This window comes from Odocoileus virginianus, chromosome 9, assembly GCF_023699985.2.
Source record: "Odocoileus virginianus isolate 20LAN1187 ecotype Illinois chromosome 9, Ovbor_1.2, whole genome shotgun sequence".
Lineage (NCBI taxonomy): Eukaryota > Metazoa > Chordata > Mammalia > Artiodactyla > Cervidae > Odocoileus > Odocoileus virginianus.
The window spans coordinates 15,888,876-15,914,215 of record NC_069682.1 but is presented as its reverse complement, the minus strand read 5'-3'; the positions used below and the strand labels follow the sequence as shown (position 1 = coordinate 15,914,215).

At 41.5% G+C, this 25,340-nt stretch overlaps 1 protein-coding gene across 1 annotated transcript in view; it reads left to right on the top strand.

Annotated features, from left to right (window-relative positions):
• The window catches only part of APBB1IP (amyloid beta precursor protein binding family B member 1 interacting protein), a 71,446-nt gene that overhangs the window by 29,508 nt on the left and 16,598 nt on the right, over positions 1-25,340 (top strand). The window contains exons 2-8 of the mRNA XM_070472002.1: positions 6,431-6,502; positions 8,572-8,659; positions 10,781-11,067; positions 12,700-12,777; positions 17,085-17,244; positions 18,898-19,019; positions 24,604-24,690. Coding sequence (XP_070328103.1) covers positions 6,431-6,502; positions 8,572-8,659; positions 10,781-11,067; positions 12,700-12,777; positions 17,085-17,244; positions 18,898-19,019; positions 24,604-24,690 — 894 coding nt within the window. The remainder of the gene's footprint in view (positions 1-6,430; positions 6,503-8,571; positions 8,660-10,780; positions 11,068-12,699; positions 12,778-17,084; positions 17,245-18,897; positions 19,020-24,603; positions 24,691-25,340) is intronic.

The following is a 25,340-nucleotide window of genomic DNA, read 5'->3' as shown; positions in this document are numbered from 1 at the left end:
TTCATAACTATTTGTTAGCCTAGTTCTTAAGATTTTCACTGATTTCCACACATGAATGGATAAAGAAGATATGGTACATATATACAATGTAATATTACTCAGACATAAAAAGGAATGGGATTGGATCATTTGTAGTGATGTGGATGAACCTAGAGTCTGTCATACAGAGTAAAGTAAGTCAGAAAGAAAAATATTGTATGTTAAGGAGAATATATGGAATCTAGAAAGATGGTACAGGTGGATCTATTTGCAGGGCAAGACTAGAAATGCAGATATAGAGAACTGATGTGGACACAGAGAGGGAAGGGGAAGGGAAAAGTGGGACGAGCTGCGAAAGTAGCATTGATACACACACAGACACACAGACACACACACTACCATGTGTAAAATAGATAGTGGGAAGCTGCCGTATACCGTAGAGAACTCAGTTCGGTGCCCTGTGATGACCTAGAGGGGTGGGAAGTGGGGGTTGGGAGGGAGACTCCAGAGGAAAGGGTATATGTGTGCATATCGATTCATGATGTTGTACAGCAGAAACACAACATTTTAAAGCAATTATACTCCAATGAAAGCATTTTTTTCACTGATCTCAAGTATACTGTGCAAAGCCAGTTAAGTTGACCCGAGAGATTTCTTGTAGTTCTTTGTTGAGTATTATTTGGCCCTGTGTGTAATTTTAGAGATGTTTCTGCTTCCTGTTTTACGTTACACAGAAGTTTTACCTCCCGCCTCCCCCACACATTGCGAGAACCTTTAACCACGGGCTGTGTTGTTCCATGAACCACTTCCTCTTGAGGAGGGCTTTCATTGCATTTTGAAAAAGATCTACACAGCAGGAATTGGGTAAAATACAATATCGTCTGTTATTTTCCAGTTGTACCTTACACTGGCTACTTCACGATCTCTGCCAGCATTTGTGATCACCTGGATTCTACACTACTACATATTCCATACCAAGTGTGATTCTTATCACCAACAGAGTTTTTTAAAATTATCTCCTCTTTTGTATCTATAGTTGTATGTGGGCTGGAGCTTCCCTGGTGGCTCAGTGATAAATAATCCATGGACCAAATGGTTCGATCCCTGGGTTAGGAAGATCCCCTGGAGAAGGAAATGGCAACCCACTCCAGTATTCTTGCCTGGGAAATCCCATGGACAGAGGAACCAGGCAGGCTACAGTCCATGGAGTCACAAAAGAGCTGGACAGACTGAGTGGCCAAACAGCAACGATGTGTGGGCTGATTTTTTTTCCCTTGAAAAAATAAACACAGCCAGTTGGTGTTTTTTTTTTTTAATTTAAAAACAATAAAAATATCAAAGCAAATTGATACTGAAAGAACCTCAGATTTTTCCAACCTTCTTTCTCATGAATTCTGTTAATAGATAGTTTAATTCTCGCAATCTATCTATAGACTCAAACACTGCTTCCCTTGCGCAATAGTGCATGATACACGATAGTACACGATACACGATAGTGCTACAACCAGGGTGAATCTTGAGGACAAATATTTCAGTCCACTTACCTGAGATGTCTAGTAGCCAGATTCATAAACAGAGAAAGTAGGGTGATGGATCCTGGGATTCAGGGCTGGGGGTGGGAGGGTTGGGGAGTTACTATTTAATGGGTATGAAATTTCGATTGAGGAAGATGAAAAGGTTCTGGAAATGAATAGTGGTCATGGTTGCACACCAATATGAATGTCACAGCAATCTACCAATTACATCTTAATCTCTTCATTTTACGGATGAGGAAACTAACCCAGGGAGGTTTAAAAGCTTTATCCAGGTTGTTGTTGTTGGCATCTGGATTTACTGATAGGGTTGCCAAGTGCAGTGGACAGCAAGTCTCTCCACGAGGTACGCTGACATCCATGAAAGCCGGATTCCAAAAATCAGTAGGATTATATGAAGGGTGAATGGACAGACGATGCTACTTGAAGGGACTAGTGTGTACCAAGACAAAGAGAATGTTTAAAAGCCTGTTCAGACAGTGTTAAGAGCCCTGATACCTAAGAGTTGAACCCTGAAGAGTAGGTTGGGGCAAATTATGAAGGACTTTAAAAGATGTGGCAAGACTTGAACTCTCCCCGCTTCATCATGATCAGCCACTGGACAGGAGATTGAAACATTCAGAGTCCAATTTCAAATTCGAAATGATAGTGATGGGACTTGAGGACTCCTGGAGTCTTGAAGAGCTGATGAGAGTCTCAACAGTGAGGATGAAGGAAAGGAAAGCTCTCTGCAGGAACCACTGACAGGACTTTTTTGACTCATGGGGTGGAAAAATGGGAAGAGTCTGGGGACTATGCCAGGGTTTCTAAATTATACTCATAAATGGATAATGACCAATAGCCAAGTTAGGGCATATAGGAGAATGCACCAGAGGGGGAAGAATGATGGAAAGGCTTGTGGAATATTGAATGGGCTATTTTAGGTGCGTCCCTCAGGCCCAAAATCATGGCTGGAATCGCTCATCCAAGTGGCAGTGAAACCTGCGTCCAAACTGAGTTAAATAGACAAGGTTAACTTTGCCATAGATATAAACAGATGTCCTATTAAGCAATATATAGATATATATTTACATAATATATGTTATATATAAATATATTTAGATTATGTGACATACAATATATAACATAAATATATATTAGAATACTATCAGGATATACTTTTTCCTGCATTCTGGGGATCTGACTGACATCTAACACTAAGGCATCCAACATAATGATATGGTATATGTATATATTGTGAAACGGTCATCACAGGTTGCATTAACACCTCCTATGATGCTGGGAAAGATTGAGGGCAGGAGGAGAAGGGGACGATAGAGGATAAGATGGTTGGATAGCATCACTGACTCAGTGGACATGGGTTTGGATGGACTCTGGGAGTTGGTGATGGACAGGGAGGGCTGGCGTGCTGTAGTTCATGGGGGTGCAAAGAGTCAGACACGACTGAGTGACTGAACTGAACTGATAGTCACCATATTTTCTCTTATAGGCAGATTTTTTTAATATGCATATTTAAAGCTTATATAGGAAATGTGTATATGTGGAGAAGAAAAACTATCTGTAGATAAAAACAGGTTTAGAAGTTTGAGCCTTAGGGAAAGACAGAGCAGTAGGGAAAATCCCACTGTCATGCAGGGACTCTAAGGCAGAATTTCCGCCTGAATGTACAGCCTTAACCACCCCATCCCACTCCTGTCCAACTCTCTGCACCCTCTAAAAAACCAGCAAAATCTATCTGATAAAGAATGATTCCAAATGTTTTTAATCAACAATGTGTTGTTCTTCCCAAGACACAAAAGGAGTTCAGAGATGACATACTCACAAAAAGATGTTAATTCCACCCAGTCACTATGTGCATGTTGCTTGTTTCACAATCCATTGCTTCACTAAGGCTCCTCCACCCCTTCTCTTTTGGCTGTTAACCCATACAACGCTTTGAGTGCTCAGGGCTGGGTGTTTCCATTCTCTCTTTTTTTTTTCTTTTTCTCTTTCTCTCTTTTTACTCTTGATTTTAACCTTCAGGAAATAACGCACATACAAATAGACACAGCCCTATTTTCTTGTGTGTGTGTGTGTGTGTGTATGGACACCGAATATATCCATGGAACTCTGGTTCTGTTCATTCTCTTCTCTTGTAGGGAAGAGAAATATGTAAGATGGTTTGAATTTACACATTAATTCACATTTATGTTATTAATAGCTCTTAACTAAATGTTTCAGGATTTTCACCAAGGATAGCAACGCTTTTAAACTGTGATCCTTTCAGCAACCTATTTTACTTATAACAAGATTTACGGAATAATTTTGACGTTAACTCCTTTAAATAATTCAATATCAACAGACTAGGGAAAAGAAGGGGCAGGGGGAAGATTTTTCTACTTTGATGAACATAGGGGGAGTCAACAGAGGTCACAAGAATGTGCTGCTGTTTCGAGTTATTTCCACATTAGGTGTATGATTCACTCTGGCATGTCCTCAGCTTGTTCTGGTTTTTAAAATTTTTAATTTTTATTGTGTATTGGAGTATAGTTGATTTAGAATGTTGTGTTAGTTTCAGTATACAGCAAAGTGATTCAGTTATACACATACTCATTCTTTTTCAGATTCTTTTCCCATATAGGCGATTACAGAATATTGAGTGGAGTTTCTGTGCCCTGCAGTAGGTTCTTGTTGGTTATCTATTTTATAAATAACAGTGTGTGTGTGCCTCAACCCATTCTGTATCAGTGGTGTATACAGTCTGAGAATCGAAGGTGTTTGGGCTCAATGGGTATTTCTGACCCATCGATGCCACATCTTAGCCACTGGGCCACCAGGGAAGTCCGCAGGGTGGATGTCGGGAAGATATGCGCTGATGGACCCCAGCTGGTTTCACAGCCCTCATTCATTCTGATTTCTCAGTGTCAGTGCCCTGCTAGCTGTTTACTGTTCATATCAACCCGGCTTATAGATTAGCTCCTAGAACAAGGTTAAGTGCTAGATAATGTCTTCATCATTGTCATCATTACATCTCTGTACTTTCAAGAACTGATTTTTTTATGACAGAGGTCTTTTAGCTACATATAAATAGATAAATAAATCCTGATTAAAGCTATTAAATATGAAAAGGTATTATTGCTTAAGTATTAGTTTGAGGTTATAGTAAAGGGACAACTATAAGTTTTCATGATAATTTATTCAAGGAAAGATAACTCCACCTTGACTTTGCCTGTTTTAACCAAATATTTTTTATTGACGTATAGTTGCTGTATATTATGTAAGTTATAGGTATATAGTATAGTGATTCACAATTTTTAAAGGTTATACCTCATTTATAGCTATTATAAAATAGTGGCTATATTCTTGTGTTGTGCAATATATCCTTGTAGTTTATTTCATACCAAGTTATTTGTACCGCTTACCCTGCACCCCCATATTGCCCCTCCCCTCTCCTCTCTCCCCACTGGCAACCACTAATTTGTTCTCAGCACCTGTGAACCTGCTTCTTTTTTGTTTTATACACTAATTTATTGTATTTTTTTAGATTCTACATATAAGTGATATCATATAGTATTTGTCTTTCTCTTTCTGACTTATTTCTCTTAGCATAATGCCCACCCAGTCCATCTGTGTTGCTGCAAATGGCAAGATTTCACCCCTTTTTATGGCTGAGTAATATTCCACTATGTATGTTTACCACATCTTCTTTATCCATTCATCTTTTGATAGACAGGTTGCTTCTGTATCTTGGCACTTCAAATAATTTATTTTAACTACAAATACAGGTGTGTGTGCAGAGATATTATTATTATGGTTATGTGAGAAAAAAATCCTTTAGTATTACATATATGATATCTACATAAAAAAGATCAGTCATGAGTTGGTCATTGTTAAAGCTGGACAAGGTGTACATGAAGATAATTACATTATTTTCTCAACTTTTGTATGTATTTAAGTTTCATGTAAAATGATGGAAACCCAAACACATGCATACACACACTTATATATTGTTTGGTTTAAATAATCCATGCTGATCTCATCCATTCACCAGACTTCTTAGCTTGAACTGTAACGAGCACTAATTTTCCAGTGTTTCAGAGCATTTGCGACCCTTAGAAATTATCTGCAACAAAGTCCTCATCTTACAGACGAAGCAGTTGAGTCTTTATTGGCAAACCACACATTACTAATTACGCCTTGTGACCGTGTCTCCTAATGTCCTAATCCAGCCTCACCAACAATGCCAGGACCAGAGCAATTAGTTGTACCTCCCAGGGCATCCTTCCTCACACTTTATGGAAGCACTTTTTCTCCCGTGGCCTCTTCCTTCACTTGGTTTAGGTAGAGAAAGGTTATAATGTAAAATACATTTTATTTCCATCTCTTATCACTTGATCATGTGGCCGTTTTAGTTCTGAGTGTGTGTCACCCTAATATTTCCAGATAAATGTGCTGAAAACTGCTGTTTCAGAGATAAACTTGTAAAGCAAGGACTTATTTGGCAAGTTTGCTTACTCACACCTGACATCATTTTTGTGTTCATTTTCAAGTGGAAATGAAGTTCTCTGTGGCTCTGGTGCCATCACCCACGACCTGAGGCATTCTCTTTTTCCAATCAGGGTGTCCTACATGGTTGTGAATTCCTAAATGTCACCCACTTGTCCACTTGGCCCCGAGGAGTCTAGTTCTGTCTGGGAAAACAGTCCCGTTGTCACTCTGAGACAGTCCCTAGAGTTCGGCTCAATCTTGGACCAAGCAAATTGCCGAGAGGTCAGGCATGGAAGTGCAGGCTGAAATGAACCTTCCTCTCCACAAGCTTTTCTTCTCAACTTATTTGCCCATTGATGGGCCTTTTGGAGGAAAAGAAAGAGATGGGACAGTTATCCCCAAGAACCAGGCTTTTATTAGACTGTTTATATATGGATTTCTTCCTTTTTCAGATGGGTGAGTCAAACGAAGATATAGACCAAATGTTCAGCAATTTGCTGGGAGAGATGGATCTCCTGACTCAGGTACATTCTCCTTCTTAACTTTCAAATTGGGGGGGTGGGGAACAGTGTTACCAAATTTGATTCTAATATGACAAGGGAGCTATCTTTCTAAAGACTGGAAATTGACAATGTTATATAGTCCTGCTCTAACTGTAGTAGGGGAAAAAAATAAAGCTTTTTTCCTGACTATTACCCTTCTGAGTTCAGTTAACTGAATACCTGGGTCATACACACATTCTGTTATGGCTATTCTCATGCTCATGGTATTGGTCCCCAGGCAAACCCTCTGCAACCACCACCCTCACTGAACAATTTCCCTGGCAGTTACCTTTATGTAAAGGCTAATCAGCCCATGACTTTCTGCATAAAGCACTAAAATAAGAATCATCCAATATTCCTAAATAAGACAGGGATCCCAAAGTTTTTTACAAAATAAATGAAGACTAATCTATTTTTTATGTTTACTTTAGAAAAATAAATCAGTACTAGTTAGCATCTACTTTATATTCTGTATGAAATTCAAGGAGGTTCAGACTCTATGAAGGAAGAGACAAAAGATGAGACAATAGGCTTAGAGAAAAGGGGTGCTGACTAAAAACCAGAGGGATGGTGTTAGGATGGTAGCCACATTTCTGTAGATCTGAGGACTTTTTTCCACCAGTGAAGGGGAAGAGTTTGATGAATGTCTGTGTGTCTCTGTCTACTCATTTCTGCTCCATAGAGGAATGACTATCCTGTTTGATCCGTTTGGGATTTTCATAGTTAGTATTGTTGCTGTAACCTCCAGAGTAAGACGGGGACCCCTCAGAGTGTCTTGGATCTGCCTTTACTGAGAGCCTTTCTGAGTTTTGATCTTTACTATGCTGAAGTGAGTCCAGTCACAGGGTTTGTTTGGCTAAAACTGATTAAAGGAATTCCTTCCTAAAACTAGTTTCCTTTCTCTTCTTTCCCTCTCTGTTTTACTCAAAGCCTGTTACATCACACATTCATGGATACATATTTTGATAGAGAACTATTTCTAATTTCTTTAAGTAGCCTGATATATTCCTGAGAAAATAATGAGTTGGCTCTGCTAATTGCAATGTTATACTTCCTAATTATAGTGTTTAAAAAGCAACTACTTAATGAGTATTTGTGTGTGTGTATGTACACTTCCTTCCACTAATTTTTTTTTGCTCCAGTATCTGCCCCATAGTTTCATCAGCCTTCCCTTTTCTTGGCAATTTTTGCAAGCTTATTCTGGTTTTTAGAATGAATTCTGGGGTTGCAGTCATTCTTCCCTACATTTTATCCTTGATTCTAATTGTTTGGTTCATTTTTTTAAGCTTCTTGATTAATGGTCTTTTTTTTTTCTACTTATAACTGATAGTATCTCATTTAATTTATTCTCAAAAATATAATGATTGCTTCTTTCAGAAATTTAAAACATGACCAAGGATATTACTACATCAAATTAACATCAAAAAATACACTTACTATCATGAAAACATTCATGAGTTAGGAACCAGTGAAATCACTTCTCAAACTATGAATTTAAAAATATTTTAAAATAGCTTTTAAATCATACAAGAAGTCACTTTTTCACTTAAAAAATAATGTTATTTACAAAATTAGTAACTTATTGTGTCTTCATTTCTTTTTAACAAGAGTTTTATTCAATAAGAGCAACAGCATTAACATTTTACTGTATAATAAAAGATTGCATCCTGAATAGTTATTTTCTTCAAGTGACTAAATATTCCTTTCTTTGATGTCATAACTTAAGTCTTTGTGAATTATTTAGTGAATGTGTCACAAGTGCACCATTACCAGAAATTTTTTCTGTTGTTTATTAAAACAAACAACTTCATTCTCATCAGTCTCAGTTGATCTGTTTTGTTTCAAAGGTACTTTCTAGAATAATTTTTAACCTGTCATTTTCTGTAGGGAAAAAAAATCACCTAAAATGTGCAAATAAGAATACAGTTTTTAGAGAACATGTTTAGAGAGAAGATGGGTAAACAGAGATGATTCTTTACTTAATGATTAATTTGCCCTGCAAAAATGTGAGTATCCTGAATAACTTTGGGGCTGGGGATCTGTTTTCACAGAGTTTAGGAGTCGACATTCTCCCTCCTCCAGAATCCAAACCACCTAGAGCTGAATTTAACTACACTGTGGGGTTTAAGGATTTAAATGGTAAGCCTCATCATTTCTTTTCTTTAGTAATTTGAAATCATAGCAATGACTAAAATCTGTCAGAGTGTAATTGGTAGCACTAGAAAACTAGGAATACACTTCGTTAGTTCTACATATATTCTTTCTGAGGTTTTTAAAATTCACTTAATTTTATGAAGAAGTTATGTGCAAAACAGCACTGGCTTAGGAGGAAATAAACCCTTTTTACATAGTTAGGAGATCCAAACTTCAGTCCAATGCTGTACATAGAACCATTGTTGTTCAGTGACTAAGTCATGTCCAGGTCAGCGACCATGGATTGCAGCATGCCAGGCTCCTCAGTTTTCCACTATCACCTGGAGTTTGCTCAAATTCATGTCCATCAGGTTGGTGTCCATGAGATCTAACCATCTCATCCTCTACCACCCGCTTTTCCTTTTGCCTTCAATCTTTTCCAGCATCAGAGTCTTTTCCAATGAGTCAGCTCTTTGCATCAGGTGGCCAAGGTATCAGAGCTTCAGCTTTAGCAACAGTCCTTCCAATGAATATTCAGGGTTGGAACCATTAGCATTAATGTAATGATATGCTACATGGTGTTTGTGCTCTTGACATTTGACAATAAATGATTTCCCCATGCTTTCTGCTCCTTTGTTCCTGAGAAGGCTGTATTTCCCCCATTCCCATTTCCTCAATCTTGTTCACGTTGCACACAGCAGCTAGATTTCTCTTCCTCATCATCACTTCCACCCTGCTCACCCTTTGTTTATCACACTCACCATCCGGTGACTGCCTGATCAGCCAAGTGCTGTCCCAGCTCAATTCACAGCCATGACTCCCTGGATGCACGTGGTCTCATTAGTTTTCAGCATCCCATGTCTGATCACCACAGTAATCTCACACGTGGAAGAAATTCCAGCGAAACCATCCTCCCTCACCCTTACTCTGAAAATCCGGGCCTGCCCTTTTCTTTAAGAGTTAACTCCCAGGACCTCCCTGGTGGTGGAGTAGTTAAGATTCCTCCATGCTCCCAGTGCAGTAGGCCCAGGTTTGATCCCTGGTCAGGGAACTAAAAATCCCACAAGCCGTGTGGCGCAGTCAAAAAAACAAAACAGTACTTAACTACTAGTATTAATGTATAGAAGGTCTTGAAAACAACAAGAGAAAATTCTAAAAAAAAGAGAATTAACTTCCAACTCACTGTCTTATGAAGTCTTTACCAGTTAATCCCAATTTTTCAAAAACATTTTTTTCACTCCTTAATGCCCTTTGTGCTTTGTTTCCTGCTGTTTGTCATTAGTTGCTCTTTTTGAGATGTGCGAGTTACTATAATTGGATGGTGTGCCCACAGAAACTCTATGCTCACCCCAAATCTTAAGGCATATTAAATAAATCCCATTTGGTGGAGACCGACTCTCTTCCAAGTATATTCATTAGTGTTGTTCTGTTTGCCATTGTCCAAAGAGCTGGGAGAACTTTCCATCTGTTTCTAGCCTCTCCCATCCCCTACTTTGTAAAACTCTAAGATCTTGCACCAGAATGCACAAGAATTTCCTACATAGGCCTCCAATCAGCATTTGGATTTGACTTTATAGGTGGCCTGTGAGGATGCTCAATGTAGGGAAGGCATTTGCCTCCTTTTCATTTCTTTTTTTGGACAGAAAGGATATTTTTAGCTTTATTGAGGTTTAATTGATGAATAAAACTGTGTGATACCTAACGTGTACAACATGCAGATTTGGTGTACATATACATTGTGAAAAGATTTCCCCCATCACGATAGTTAACCTATCCATCTCCTCACATATTTACTTCTTTTTTTTAGTGAGAACATTTAAGTTCTACTCTTTCAGCAGATTTCAATTATACCATACAGTGTTAGCAACTAGAGTCATCATGGTATACTTAGATCCTCAGACCTTATTTGCCTTATAAAAGTTCATATTCTTTCACCAACCTCATCCTATTTCCCCAACCCCAGCCCCTGGCAACCTGTACTCAAACTTACTCTTTTTTTTTAATTGATTTATTTTTTAATTGAAGGGTAATCGCTTTACAGAAAAACTGACTCTTTAAAATGACTTTCATTTAGTTTTTCCAGGTACACATCATTATCTTGTTCATGAATGTGATTTTCCCTATCAGAGTCCTTGAATGCACTGGAAGACCAAGATTTAGATGCTCTCATGGCAGATCTGGTAGCAGACATAAGTGAAGCTGAGCAGAGGACAATCCAGGCTCAGAAAGAGTCCCCTCAGAAACAGCCTCACTCAGCATCCCTGCATGTGCCAAGTTTCCATGGTACAGCCTCTCCTGGTTACGGAGCAAATGTTGCTGCAACGAGTCAGTTTGATGATGACTTACCACCGCCACCAGCTGATCCAGTGTTAGACCTTCCACTGCCACCACCCCCTCCAGAACCCATCTCTCAAGTAAGTCCGTGGGGTCAGGACTCTTGACCTCTGCCACCCATGATCTCTGACTTTCTTCAGAGTGACAGTTCCATTCATAAATTTGTATGCCCAGAGCTCTAAGATTAAAAAAAAACAAGCATCCCAGATATGTTCATTGCAAAGTCAGGCATAAAATGCCCATGAAAGGACACGTTGGTGAGTACAAGGAACTTATTACAGCCATATTCAGGAATTTGGCTAAAGTCTACATTTGTATGTGGCTTTTCCTGATAATACTCAACCTTTGGGGGTCATATTTGATTAACTTGGTATGAGCTGTGGAAATGATTCACACATTGCTGTGTCCCTGGTCCTTGCCCAGTACATAAAGAATAGAAGGCATTCCTTACATGTTTCTAAATTGAACTAAATGGAATTTCGCTGAATTTGACAGCCTTGTTCATTGGCAAAGGTATCACTTTTAAGGTCAAAGTTGGAAGGGGTGTTATGGGCAAGCAGGTGATAAGTGTTTGATATTAATAGATTTCTGGGGAGTTCATATTGTCATTATTTGGGATGTCAGTTTATGTCCCTCATCAATGCAAAAAGGGTGCTTTAAGGATTTTGCTAGGGTAAGCCACTTTTTACCAGCTGAGCTACAAGGGAAGGGCTGTTAGGGTAAGCCACTTTTAAAATATTTTAGAGGAATAACATAGCTCTGTTTCCTGTGGCTCTCACATTTATTGTACTGTATGCTCATCAGTACATAAATACAACACTAGTAACCCTGAAAATCCCTACTGTATCTTTTGGATGAATAAATATGAAGTATAAACAAATATCAAATACTACTTATTGCTGTATTGTGTGATTCTTGTATAAAAATTATTTGAAAATTGGTGATCCATTTAGAACAGAGGCTCTTTTTTCCTCCAGTTTATTGAGATATAATTGATGTATAATATTGTAGAAGTTTCAAAGGGCCTGGTTGAGCCCAAAAAACTTTTCAGAGAGAATTTTGTACATTTATATTATTTACAGCAAGAGGCAGTAACATAGGACTTCCCCAGTGGCTCTGCAGTAAAGAATCTGCCTGCAAGTCAGGAGCCGCGGGAGACATGGGTTCCATCCCTGGGTTGGGAAGATCCCCTGGAGGAGGGCAAGGCAGCCCACTCCAGTATTCTTGCCTGGAGAATCCCATGGACAGCGGAGCCTGGTGGGCTACAGTCCATAGGGTCACAAAGAGTTGGACATGACTGAAGAGACTTAGCATGCACATATGCAGTAACATAAGACTTCCCTGTTGGCTCAGTGGTAAAGAATCCAGCTGCCAATGCAGGAGATGCAGGTTCAATCCCTGGGTTGGGAATATTCCCTGAAGGACATGGCAACCCACTCCAGTGTTCTTGCCTGGGAAATCCCATGGACAGAGGAGCCTGGCGGGCTACAGTCCTCGGGATCACAAAGAGACAGACACGACTTAGCAGCTGAGCGCAAGCACGACTATTCAAGTTTAAGTTGTCCTGCATGATGAGTCTTAACCACTGGACAGCCAGGCAATTACCAGTTACAGCCTTTTATCAACAGCAAGTGACTGAGACACTAGCGGTGGTGGGAATACTTACCCGCTAGTGTGATTAATGGACTGTGTTGATGTCTTACATTTTACAGGAAGAAGAAGAAGCTCAAGCCAAGGCTGATAAAATAAAACTGGCATTGGAAAAACTGAAGGAGGCCAAGGTCAAGAAGGTAAACTATGAATCACTTGCAGGGGGCTATCAAATTAACAGCTTCTTCATACACTTAAGGGTAAAACAGTTTACATTCAAGTGGGACTTTCCAATGAGTTGTATTTTTTTTTTTTTTACTTAAGGACAAAGATAAATTATTCTTTCCATGACATCAATTGCTCGTTTGTGATAGATAAATAGGGAACCTCTGTTAGTGTCAGTGTGGAAATTTCCAGGTTTCTACCCCCAGGGCTCACTCCCCTGAGGGTGCCCTCTGGGTTCTGCTCCCTCTTGGGTAACAGCAGGTGGCATCCTCTTCTGGGCCCACCTCAATTTGGTTAGAGTTCAGCTTCCACTGGCATCACCTCATTTTCACAGTTGCTTTTGTGCATGTCATAGACCCCCTGGTGCAGCCCCTAGCCTGCCCTGGGTGTCTGAGTTCTCCCCTGCAGTTCCAAATGTTCTTCTGACTGGTGCTGTGTGTTCAAAGCTGTGTAGGTTTTGAGTGACCTGCCCCAACCCTGTGGTCCCAATAAGCATGTAATTTATTGTGCGTTTTCTGTAGCCTTTTCCAGAGACACATTTATTATATTGTATCAGAAACACACATATTTAACCTCAGTAAAAACATCTGCCTAATAATAAAGTTAATAATAGTTAATTTGGTAAATTAAGGGAAGGATAAACAGTTTCACCTTGACCCCTGAGGCATATGCCATGACTGAGACTCATTAAGAGCTTTTTACTTACAGTTGAGTGAATTATTCTTTTCATAGAGGGCGTTCAATTTTATGTTCCTGCAGCCCCTCTCATGGTTCTTTGAATGAAGGAGTTCAACACATGCTGATTGATGTTTAATAAATATTCCTTCATTTCCCCGGGATCCAGACAGTCAAGGTTCATCTGTGAGTTTCCAGATCAGCCTGGTTCCTTTCATTTCAAGCACGCGTGCTTTCCTTCCTATTCTCTGTGTATAATTACATTCTGTGGTCAGTTACTGAGCTGATGCATCTGAGAGGGCCATTTCCTTCCCTGCCTCATACTCTGTGAATCCCTGGTTAAATCCAGCTCTCCGTCTGCTCAGCCCAGGCCCTCAGTGTTGCCGGAGCTCCCCACTCCAGTCTCTGTCTCACGAACCCAGAGAATTGCTTCCACCTTGTCCTCCCCCTGAAAACCCCCAGTACCTCCTCCCTCTTCCTCGTGATGTTGCTGCCCACTGCAGAGAAGTAGAAACGATCCAAAGAAAGGCTCCACAGGCTCCTAGCACACTGGCCTCCTGCCCGCCTGCACCTCCGGCGGCTGGTCCATAGTCTTGTCCCTGCGAATGGACTGTGATGTTTCTAGAACCAGTCTCCTTCATGCGCTTAACTGGAGATGAAGAGGACAGGAACTGGTGAGCGGTATTTCCCACTGGAGACCGGAAGCCAGAGAAGGTTGCCATAATTCAGTTGAGGTGAATTCTAGCAGCAGCAAAAGCACCACCTGCCTCTAATCAACAGTGTATGTGAAACAGAAGCCGCTCTGACCAGGGGGAGAGAAAAGAAAATTAAGAAGCCTAGGTGTATATTTTTTCTGACTTGAGGTACTCGAGACTTATTTCTAAAAATAAAAAGCTGTGTGGCACAGATAACTTAAAAAAATAACTGAATCATACTCATCTGTTAATAAATAAGGTATACTAACACATAATCTACAGCATGTTTTTAAAAGGCTGGAAATCAAGTTGACCTGAAGTACTCTGTCCTCAAATATTCTGCTGGGTGTTGTCATCTTTTTGGATGATGAATGATGTACATGGTTTGTGGTGCAAAGTTTTTAGAACTGGAAAGAGTATCAGGCTCACTCATTGACTGTATTTGTTTCTTTGTGGTAAAGAATTGGCCTACCAATGCAGGAGAAACAAGAGGTGTCAGTTTGATCCCTGGGTGGGAAAGATCCCTGGAGGAGAAGATGGCAGCCCACTCCATTATTCTTGCCTGGAAAATCCCATGGTCTTTACTTTAATGGATTAGAAAGGGGACATCTTTTCATTCTGGAATCATTTTGCCCTGTATCATATGGTATTGATGTGAAATGGGGTCGCAAGGAGTCAGACATGACTGAGCGACTGAACTAAACTGATTGATGTGAAAAGTACTCAGCTTGCTGCATCACGTAACCGTGCTTTAGGGTGTCATGTGGTGGTATAGAGCTACCCTTCAGCTTGGAAACGGGAAGAAAGCTGTGAAGAAGAGTCAATGTGGCTTCTTCTTGCTCAATGTCACCTGCCTTCTCTTTTTTTTTTCCCTAAGTTTCATAATGGTGGACATTCGTAACTACATATGGGTTAAATTTAGTTTGCAGTTTCTGCCAAAAGAAAAACCAAAACCCAGCCCTTTCCATCATTGCATCATTGTCAAACTATGTGGTTTGCTTTTTTTTTTCCTCTCTTTAAAAACAAAAGATAACACCAAGCTATGTTTTATTTTCTCAAGAATTCCTAAGCAAGAGAAAATGTGGTCAGAAGTCATTGATTTTCCCATCGGGAACATTGTCCTCTAAATCCTAACGCTGGCAGGGTTTCTTAGGACCCGTAGCTACTTTATACCAGTGATCCTCAGCGGAGAGCAATGGGTATGCCTTCTATGGAAAATAAGCCATGGTCGTGCCGACATTTGAGGAATTTCTGTTTCTCCATGCACCCCTCCAAGCGTGATATCTCAGGTCAGATGAATGTTTTTGTGGGGTTTTTTGGCCATGTGGTATGGCATATGGGATCTTACTTCGCCGACCAGGGATTGAACCCGGGTACCCTGTAGTGGAAGGGTGGAGTCTTAAGCACTGAACTGCCAGGAAAATCCCCAGATGAATGTCTTTGACGCTGTGGTATTTACTTGAGCCTTTTGTGTTAAATACATCAAAAGATGAACATACAACAAAAACAAAGTGTCCAACTAGAAGTGTCTGGGCTACAGGTTTCAAAGGAAAGAAAGTATTCTTTGGCCAAGCCTGGAATAAAAGCCTAATTGGAATGGACTCAGGAGGAGGAAATGTACTTTACTGCCCCAGTGTTTGCATTTGAGTCTCAAGAGTGCAACTGGGGGAAGGGAAGATACTAGGGAGTGTTTGACACGTGGTCCTTGCCTGCTCCTCACCCAGATTCTTATCACCACCCACACCCTTGGTTGCTCTCCGTCACTCTGCACAACAGTCTGCAGGAACTGTGTGTGCCCTTCACCATCCACTGCAGTGTCTTCAGGACCCGATGGTGAGAGAGGGTCCAGCGAGGCAGTTTACCCGCTGCTCAGAATATGGCCCAGACTTTAGGGGAGGAAGAAATGTTGCCAGTTGTATGACTTCTCTTTCCATTCCGTCTAAATACTTTTTATTTATTTTTAAAAAGTATTTATTTATTTGGCTGCACCGGATGTTAGTTGCCACACACAGGATCTTCAGTCTTTGTTGAGGCAGGAGGGCATCTTTAGCTGTGGCATAAGAACTCCTGTTGCGGCACATGGGATCTGGTTCCCCAACCAGGGATCAAACCTGTGCCCCCTGCATTGGGAGCGTGGAGTCCCAGCAACTGGCCCAGCAACGAAGTCCTAATACTTTTTAAATAATGACACGCTTCCTATGTGAGTAACCAGGACCAACCTTAGACAAACAATGGGCAGAACTTGTCTCTATCTCACACTTCTCTTTTCAAGCAAGAATACAGATTTAAGCAGGAGTGTTTAGGGGTTCTGGGTGACGAGGTTGCTTCGGGAATTCTCTCCTGGCGGTGTGTGGAGTAGCTTCAAGCACTGCAGGCTGGAGGTTGGATGGGGATGGTCTGGAACAGGAAAGACAGTCCCGTGTGGCAGAGATAGACTCTGAATTGGGGAGGACCAGTGATTTTGGTGGCCTTCCCTGGTGGCTCAGGCAGTAAAGAATCTGCCTGCAATGCAGGAGACCCAGGTTCAGTCCTTGGGTCGGGAAGATTCCCTGTAGAAGGGCATGGCAACCCACCCTGGTATTCTTGTCTGGAGAATTCCATGGACAGAGGAGCCTGGTGGGCAACAGTCCATGGGGTTACAGAGAGTCAGTATCTCCCTCATCAGAATGCAGAGTCTCTGACCACGGGGCAAGCACTTTGCTTATTGTGTATCATTTCTGTTTTTGTGAATTGGTTTCTCTGGCACCTGTCTGTATTCCTGCACCTTAAACAGATGCTTGGCCCATGAAGGAGTCTGTGGGATACCTTCTCACCTAAATATGCAGAAGCAGTAGCAGTTGAAACCTGAACCTTTCTCAGTGGCCTTCTCCAGTTGCTGGAATTTACTGGCTGTCCTGTGGCTTTATCCTCAGCTCGTTGTCAAGATACATATGAATGATAACAGCTCGAAGTCACTGATGGTGGATGAACGGCAGTTAGCCCGAGATGTTCTCGACAACCTTTTTGAGAAGACCCACTGTGACTGTAACGTGGATTGGTGTCTTTATGAAATATATCCAGAACTACAAATTGGTAAGTCCCAGTCATAATGGCAGGCTGTACACCAGAAACCTGTGGTTTGCTTTATTAGATTATGGGTTTTGATCTAACTACAAAGAAGAGTTTTGTTTAAGGCTGTGAAGACCACCCCATCCATCACTTACCTATGTCAGATTCAGTGCTTGTCTCGGCTTGATGTGTGGTGAAGACTCAGATGGAAGCAGGTGGCCAGACCCGGGGGAGTGTGTGCATTATTGCAGCTACTTCTCTAGCAGATCCAAAAGGAAAGTGAGTGACAAGATGATGTTTCTTACTGCCTAGCCAGCTGAGCAGATGGGCCTGGGTACTGATCAGCCAGTGTCTCTTTAAAGTTTGCTTCTTTAAACTCTAAGGCAGTCATCCCACACCTTTTTGATACCAGGGGCCGGTTTCATGTGACTCAGTTTTCCCATAGACATGGTCAGGGGTAGTACTGGGATATTTCAAGCATGTTACATTTACTGAGTCCATTGAACAGGAGAAGGTGGATCTCTGGCAGCAATATGAGCGATGGGGAGCAGCTGTAAATACAGATGAAGCTGCTTCACTCACTCGCCCGCCGCTCACCTCCTGCTGCTCAGCTGGCTTCCTAACAGGCCACGGGCCAATACCGGTCTGTGGCCCAGGAGTTGCTGACCCCTGCTCTTGGGTAGCTCTGCCATGGGCCTCACGTCACTGTCCACTTCTCTTCCTCCACGCCTCACTCACTTAGTATCTGATACTTTGTCTAGTGGAAGAGGCTCAGCTCCAAAGAGCAAAGGACAGTTGAGAGAAGTGGATGAACTAAAAGCAGTTAAAGAAAGATTCTGTTACTTCTCATTCTTAATCCACTCACAAAACAATTGTCTCCTGGGAGAGCTGGGATACAGAATGGTCGGGATACAAGATTGCCTGTTTTAGAAGCTTTAGGTATATGTCTTACTGGAGGAAATGATCTACAAGAAAATAATCCTCCAAGTTTTCTTCAATTCTTAGAGTCAAATAGAGAAAAGACGGAAAGGAAGGTTTAGGGTTGGTTTTTATATTCATATAATAATTTGTGTTTTATATGTATTTTATATGTGTTTGGGGAGCTATGTTTTGTGGGGCCCACAACCTCTAGGATCTAATTCCTGATAATCTGAGGTGGAGCTGACGTAATAATAATAATAGAAATAAAGTGCACAGTAAATGTAATGCCCTTGAATCATCCTGAAACCATCTCCCATCCCCGGTCGATGGAAAAATTGTCTTCCATGAAACTGGTCCCTGATGCCAGAAAGGTTGAGGACCTTTGTATAAGTGCTTATTAGTTATCTCACAATTTCATTCAAAATTATTTACCCAATTACTGCCTACTTGTCCTCCTTCCAGGGTGGAGGGCTATTTAAAGTACTAAAAAACCGAATACAAAAAAAGAGCAATGGCTGACCACTACCACTATATTGTAGGTTCATCTGCCATGTTTTTTTATGGGAAGTAAGTTGAAGATCTGAGACTGAAGAATGGACATAACAGGGATGTTACAGTATGACATCATGTAAGAATTAGGAATTTCTAAAACCAATGAGAAGTATGAAACATTGTGTTAGCTCAGTACCAACTTATTTCTGTGTTGGAAACCCCAATGTCTTGGGTCTGAAAAAATGCTTTCTCTTGTTACATCAGAAAGGTTTTTTGAAGACCATGAAAATGTTGTTGAAATCTTATCAGACTGGACAAGGGACACAGAAAATAAACTGTTATTTTTGGAGAAAGAGGAAAAATATGCTGTATTTAAAAACCCCCAGGTAAGATAATTTATATATTGTTAAACCATATAAAATGTCCATTCTGTAGTGTCAACTTGTGTCCTCACAAGATACCTCACAAAATTTCACATTATTCATTATCTCACAAAATATCACAAATGTATTCCTTTCAAAGAAATACGAACTCAACACTTAGGGGTCAGGACAGGGGCCCCTCATGCCCACGTGGTCCTGTCTCTTTGGGGTAAAGTGGTTGGGGCAGTAGAACCTTACTGTCCTAATTAAAGCAACTTTGTTGACGAAGCAGCTGAGTCTCTCTCAGTTTCTCAGGCCAGTTGGCGTTGGGAAAGTTCCCCTTCCCAGTTAACTGTGGTCACAGAGTTGTCTGCTCATCCTAAAAAAGTGCCAGGTGTTCAGATGAACACAGGAACCTCAGCTGTAAAAGAGTTTTGTTTTCCCAGCTGTGCTAATGTGTAGCCCCCACTGTGCGAAGACCAGTGGGGCCCAAACCAAAATAAGAAGTGTGAGGCCTGGGGTCTGTGTCTGGAGAGGGTGACCCACCTTGGTATTAACGTTAGCCAACCTTCTTGCCTAGAGCCCCGAAGAATGTCTTTTTTCAGCGAACGTATGGTGAAAACAAATTAAGGTCACCTGCTTGCTGTCTTGCTGTTCATTTCTTTTTATAAACATCTTTTATGTCTCTGACTTCAAAATTAATATCAATTTATTGGAAAAAAACTGAAAAGTAGAAGAAAGGAAATTTAAGTATTCCCACAGTTCAGTGATCATCACTATTGATACTTCAGGCAATTTTTGTTCCACTGTTGTTTCTTAACCGAAATTTGGTAGTGGTGGTAGTTTATTTAGTTGCATGAGTAAGAAGCAGAGATGGAACCACAGTGGCATGCTTCCCCTTGGGTGCAGAAGGGCACCAGCCACCATGGGGGAAAATGACCTCGTGGTCTCTGCCCTCCTTTCCAACCTCCCTCTCCTGCCAGGGTTCATCTCTGACCATCCGGGACCAGGCCCAGCTGGAAGGAAAGTCATACAGGCATCCCATTTACAACCTCCAGAAGGGGCTTTTATTTTATTTTTTATTGATTGATTTTACTTATTTGGCTACACTGGCCCTTAGTTGCAGCACTAAGGATCTTAGTTGCAGCAAGATCTTTAGTTGTGGCATGCAGGCTTTTTGTTGCGGCATATGCACTATCCATGACCAGGGATTAAACCCGGGCCTCCTGCTTCGGAAGAGTAACCTCTCGAGCACCAGGGAAGTCCCTGGGAGGGGCTTCTCCTTTAAAACAAAGTCGTCTCTTGACTTCAGTGCCCAGAGCCCCTGACTGGCCAGCATGGGCCCATGTATCAGTTAGGGTTGGAGGCGTGAACACAACCTGAGGATCCCAGTGGCTTCTAGCAGCAGGTATTTCCTCTCTCCTAGGGCCTGCAGGTCATCAGGTCCTCTGTCCCTGGCTCCACAATGTGAGTCAGAGCAAGAGAGTGCCACGTGCCTCTTACTGTCCACAGACCAGCAACCACCTGTGAAACTGTCCTCCCGGTGAAGGGCAGGCGTGCCGGAGAAACCGTGGAAAAACACCATGCCACCTCTCAGGCCCTCTGCTCCCATGGACCCACATTCTGTTCTCCCACCCACATTCTGCTGGCCCAAGGAAGTCGTGTGGCCAAACCGAGCATAAGGTGGCAAGGACATGCGCTCCAGCCATCCCGGGGGGCGGGCACCTCAGTCATAGCTGACAGGCATCAGTGGATTCTGACACAGGACGGAAGAGAGGACTTGGGGTGATGGCCTGGGCTGCATCAGCTGGTTGCTCACCAGGGCCCCAGAGATACCCAGTAATTTTTTTAATTGAAATATGTTGATTTATAATGTTTGTGTTAGATTCAAGTGTACAGAAAAGTGATTTGGTCATACACACACACACGTATATATTCTTTTTCAGATAATTTTCCATTAGTTTAATACAAGATATTGAGTAGAGTTCCCTGAGCTATGCAGTAGGTCCTTGTTGTTTTTCTTTTGTATATAGTACAGTGTGTATTTAATCCCAGGCTCTGTCCTACCTTCTCTCTCCCCTTGCCCCCACTGTCCCCTTGGTAGCCATAAGTTGGTCTTCTGTGTCCGTGAATCTAATAATATTTCTGTTTTGTAAATAAGTTCATTTGTATTATCATTTTAGATTCCACATATAAGTGATACCATATGATAGTTCTTTCTCATCTGACTTAATATGATGATCTCTAGGTCCATCCATGTTGCTGCAAATGGCATTATTTCATTGTTTTTATGGCTGAGTGGTATTCCATTGTATTGATGTTCCACACCTTCTTTGTCTGTTCATCTGTCCATGGATGTTTAGTTTGCTTCAAAGAGCCCCAGTGTTTAACCACCTCTGGGCCTTTGTCCACGCTGTTCTACTGCCCTGCTGCTCTCTTTATTTCTTTTCCTCTGTCTGAATATGAACACCTTTCGGGGCACAGTCACAACTTTGACCTGCTTTGTGAAGTCTTCCTTGATCATCTCAGCCCACAGTAATTTCTTCCCTCTCTTCCAACCTACAGAACTTGGCTCATTTTTAATTTGCTCAGTCTTATACGGTTCCCCCATCTATAGATACATAGCCATCTACTTACATTTATCTTCTCAGTGTGATAAAATGATTCTTAAAACAGTGATATTTTACATGTGAAGGGTACTCAGAAATATTTACTCGTGGACTGATAAGTGTTTGCTTGATTTATTCATTATCCCAACAAGGTGATTTTAAAAAATGGATTTGCTGTTTCTTTCCTATCCTGCTGCTCTCAAAGTTTGCATTTTCAGAAGCTGTGAGAAAGAGGGGTGGACTTCAGCTGGAAGTCTCATTTCCCATTTTAAAGTTCCTTTATTTTTCAGCTCAGATTGTCCCTAACAGATAATGGATGAACTGGTAAATTCTGCCACTTCCTACAGAGCCCTCCAAATTCTCACCCAAGAGCAATCAGTCCCTCTAAGGATTGCCCTGCATGATCTCCAGCTGGAATTTCATTAAAGCAAAAGCACAGTATAGTACTACCACCTGGAAGGGGGAAAGGGGTATTCAGAAGCTGAAAAAGTGAGAGGGGTCTCTGAAAAGATAATGGCTTCACAATACCCTCATAAAATGAGACCCTTTATAGTTTAGAAAGGCTCTTGCCCTGTCTGTCCTGCAGAGGGCGACACATGCCCTCCTTTTCTCAAATGATGATGATCCGCACATGCTCTGCAATCTTCATGTTCCTCTCCCCTCTTTCAACACATACACTATCACATTTTCCCAGGGCCCTAAAGCAAGTGTGCTTGCTAGCAGCACACTGTGTATTCATTGTCAGGACTAAGTTATCCCATTTTTTTAAATTTTGGTAAAATAAACATAACATAGAATTTAGCATTTTATTCACTTTTTAGTGTGCAGTTCAGTGATATTAAGTCCATACACACAATCACACTGGGTTCTTTCCTATGGTGTTTAGAGCAGTTTGATACTGAGAGATTATGAAAAATTCAAAGATCTGACCCTAATTGTTCTTGGGCAGTCACTTAATCTGTTTCCTTATCTGTGAAATAGCAATCACACCTACATTGTGGGGTTGCTGTGAGGGTGAAATGAAAAGTGTACCTGTAAGGCCTTAGTATAGAGTTCAGGCAGGTGGTATATGTTCCATATTGTATTATTCACAGTCTGCAAGCAAAATACATAAAATTAGAATAATTTCCAAACGATATAGAATAACCACACTAATTCACAATATGCTGTCCTTTCAAATAATACATAAAAGTTTGTCTTTAAAAATGCATTAAAAGATAATTCAAGGATATCAACCTTGAATATTCACTGGAAGGACTGATGCTGAAGCTGAAGCTCCAGTACTCTGGCCACCTGATGAGAAGAGCTGACTCATTGGAAAAGATCCTGATGCTGGGAAAGACTGAGGGCAGGAGGAGAAGGGGACGACAGAGGATGAGATGGTTGGATGGCATCACCTACTCGATGGACACGAGTTTGAGCAAACTTGGGGAGATAGTGAAGGACAGGGAAGCCTGGTGTGCTGCAATTCATGGGGTCACAAAGAGTTGGACATGACTGTGTGACTGAACAACAACAGAAAAATAATTCAGTAAGATTTATGGAAGGAGTTGTACCTGACTTATTTCCTCTATTTAAGTTAACAATTTGTCATCATGGCGCGTTCTATTTCTAGGAGATCTCCTAATTTTACAAAGTTTGCTTTGCAGTTTGCTTCCTCTTTATTCTCAAACTTCAGTGCAAGTAGGAATCATCTAGGAAGTGTGCTGGAATGCAGATTCTCAGGTCCCCTGAGATTCCACTTCAGTAGGTTGGGGGCCCTGGAAACATGCATTTAACAGAGCTTTAGGGTGTTCTGGGGGTCACACTTGGGGAAACACTCCCATCATGTAAATAAACATTTGTGTCTAGACTCAGGAGGCTCCTTAATTTAGTCAGTACCCTCCAGGGTTATATATTGTAGTTTTAATACATTTTTTTTCAGGCATTGTTTTATAAACTTTGTTTCCACCTGTAAGTCATTAAATGCTTAACTATGGTGGTGGTTCTGCCTGACATAGTCCACAAGCAGATGTTCCAAAAGGATAATCATGGGAAAGGCAAGGACCCTGCCTCCTCCCTGAGTCAGGAGCTGCTAGAATTAGAGTAGGTTTAGTCTCTCTGCCCTTGAACTGACTGCACTGACCTTCAGTTTCAGGGGTAGTGGGTGTGGTGGTAAGAGCACACACATCAGACGCACTTAGCTCTGGTGTTCATTCACACTGCAGTGCCCTAGCTGTTTAACCTGGCTGAGCTTCAGTCTGCTAACCTGTAAAGTGGAGGGGACTGTCACTTACCTCGCAGCTTTGTCATTAGGATTGGAGGTGATATTTGCAAAGCACCTGGCTGAGGATCTGCCGTGTAGTATGTCTCCCTCCAAATCGTGAGTGCTTCTAAATGGTGGTCTTCCTTGCCTTTGCCGAGCTGGTTCTCTTTCCAGAAATGTCCTTTCTGCTTCTCTCTGTCCCTGGAAGTTGCCAAGTAGCAAACTCTGTGTTGTGACTGACTCATGCAGTTTTAGAAAATTAAAATTGGTTGCCCACACTGATAAAAGTCCAGATTTCACGCTTCTCTGGAGAAGCCAGAATCTCTAGTCCTCAGGGACCCTACATGGTCACCAAAGGCCTGGGATCTGGGATGTTCCACTGTCCTCCAGTTCTGGGCTTTTCCAAGGGCCCTGGGGTCTCCAGGCTTCCAGCAGTTGACGCGGAATTCTAGACCGTGGTTAAATTGAATGACAGTTGTATCCTTTGCTGGTGTTTTTCTCCCTCTTGTTCCTGTTTCCTTGTTGATTATAACTGTGCGGGGAAGGGCAGGTGTCACTTCTGGCTGGCGGGGCAGAGCTCAGCGCTGGGTAAGCCCCTCGGTAAGCACTTGGTTGACAGAGACTATACGCTGTGGTCCTCAGTTTACCTCCTCCAGGTCCTCAGTTTACCCTCTCCAGCAAGACCGCGGGTTCTGTGCAGGGCCTACCATGGTGATGAACCCTTACTGATCCTATCTTTTACTGTTTTATTTAGAATTTTTACCTGGATAACAAAGGAAAAAAAGAAAACAAAGAAACAAATGAGAAAATGAATGCGAAGAACAAGGAATCCTTACTTGAGGTAAGATTAATTTTGCAGAGCAGTAGAGAAGAGAGGAATATTAGCTGTATCTTTTTAAACTATTTACTCCTCAGAATAACGGGCAATTCAGAGACACTGAAATTTTAGCTTGGGGTTTTAAAATCAGATCATTACTAAATTATAGCTATTTAGATCATTAAACTGGTTCTTGGAGTTGGTTGTTCAAAAGTATTGTTTTGGACAATATAGTTTACTCTTCATGAAGTTGGATTGGTAATTCGTGACCAAAAGACAACAATCCATATGAAACTCCTCTCTAACATTCCATAGATTTCATTGCTTACATGCTCTTAACAGAAGTCAGGCGTGACTTCTTTGCAGTGAATTCTCCGATGCCCCTCCGGCAGGCAGGTGTGGTAGAAAGTGTGAGATGGCAGTTGGGAATCTGATCCAAGTTTGATTCTGCCTGCTGAGGTTCATGTGTTATTGGGTAAGTCCAAACCTTGGTTTCCTGTATCGTATTGCATTATCACAAAGATTGAGGAGAAGAGCGGAAGCACCACGTGTAAAGTGTGGTACACATGTCTGAGTATCACTCGAGGCTATGTTGCTGAAGTTCGTTTGATTGATTTTTTGAAACTTCTGAATGACTTTTCACATTGCAACTTTGCTAAAAATTGAGGCTTTGG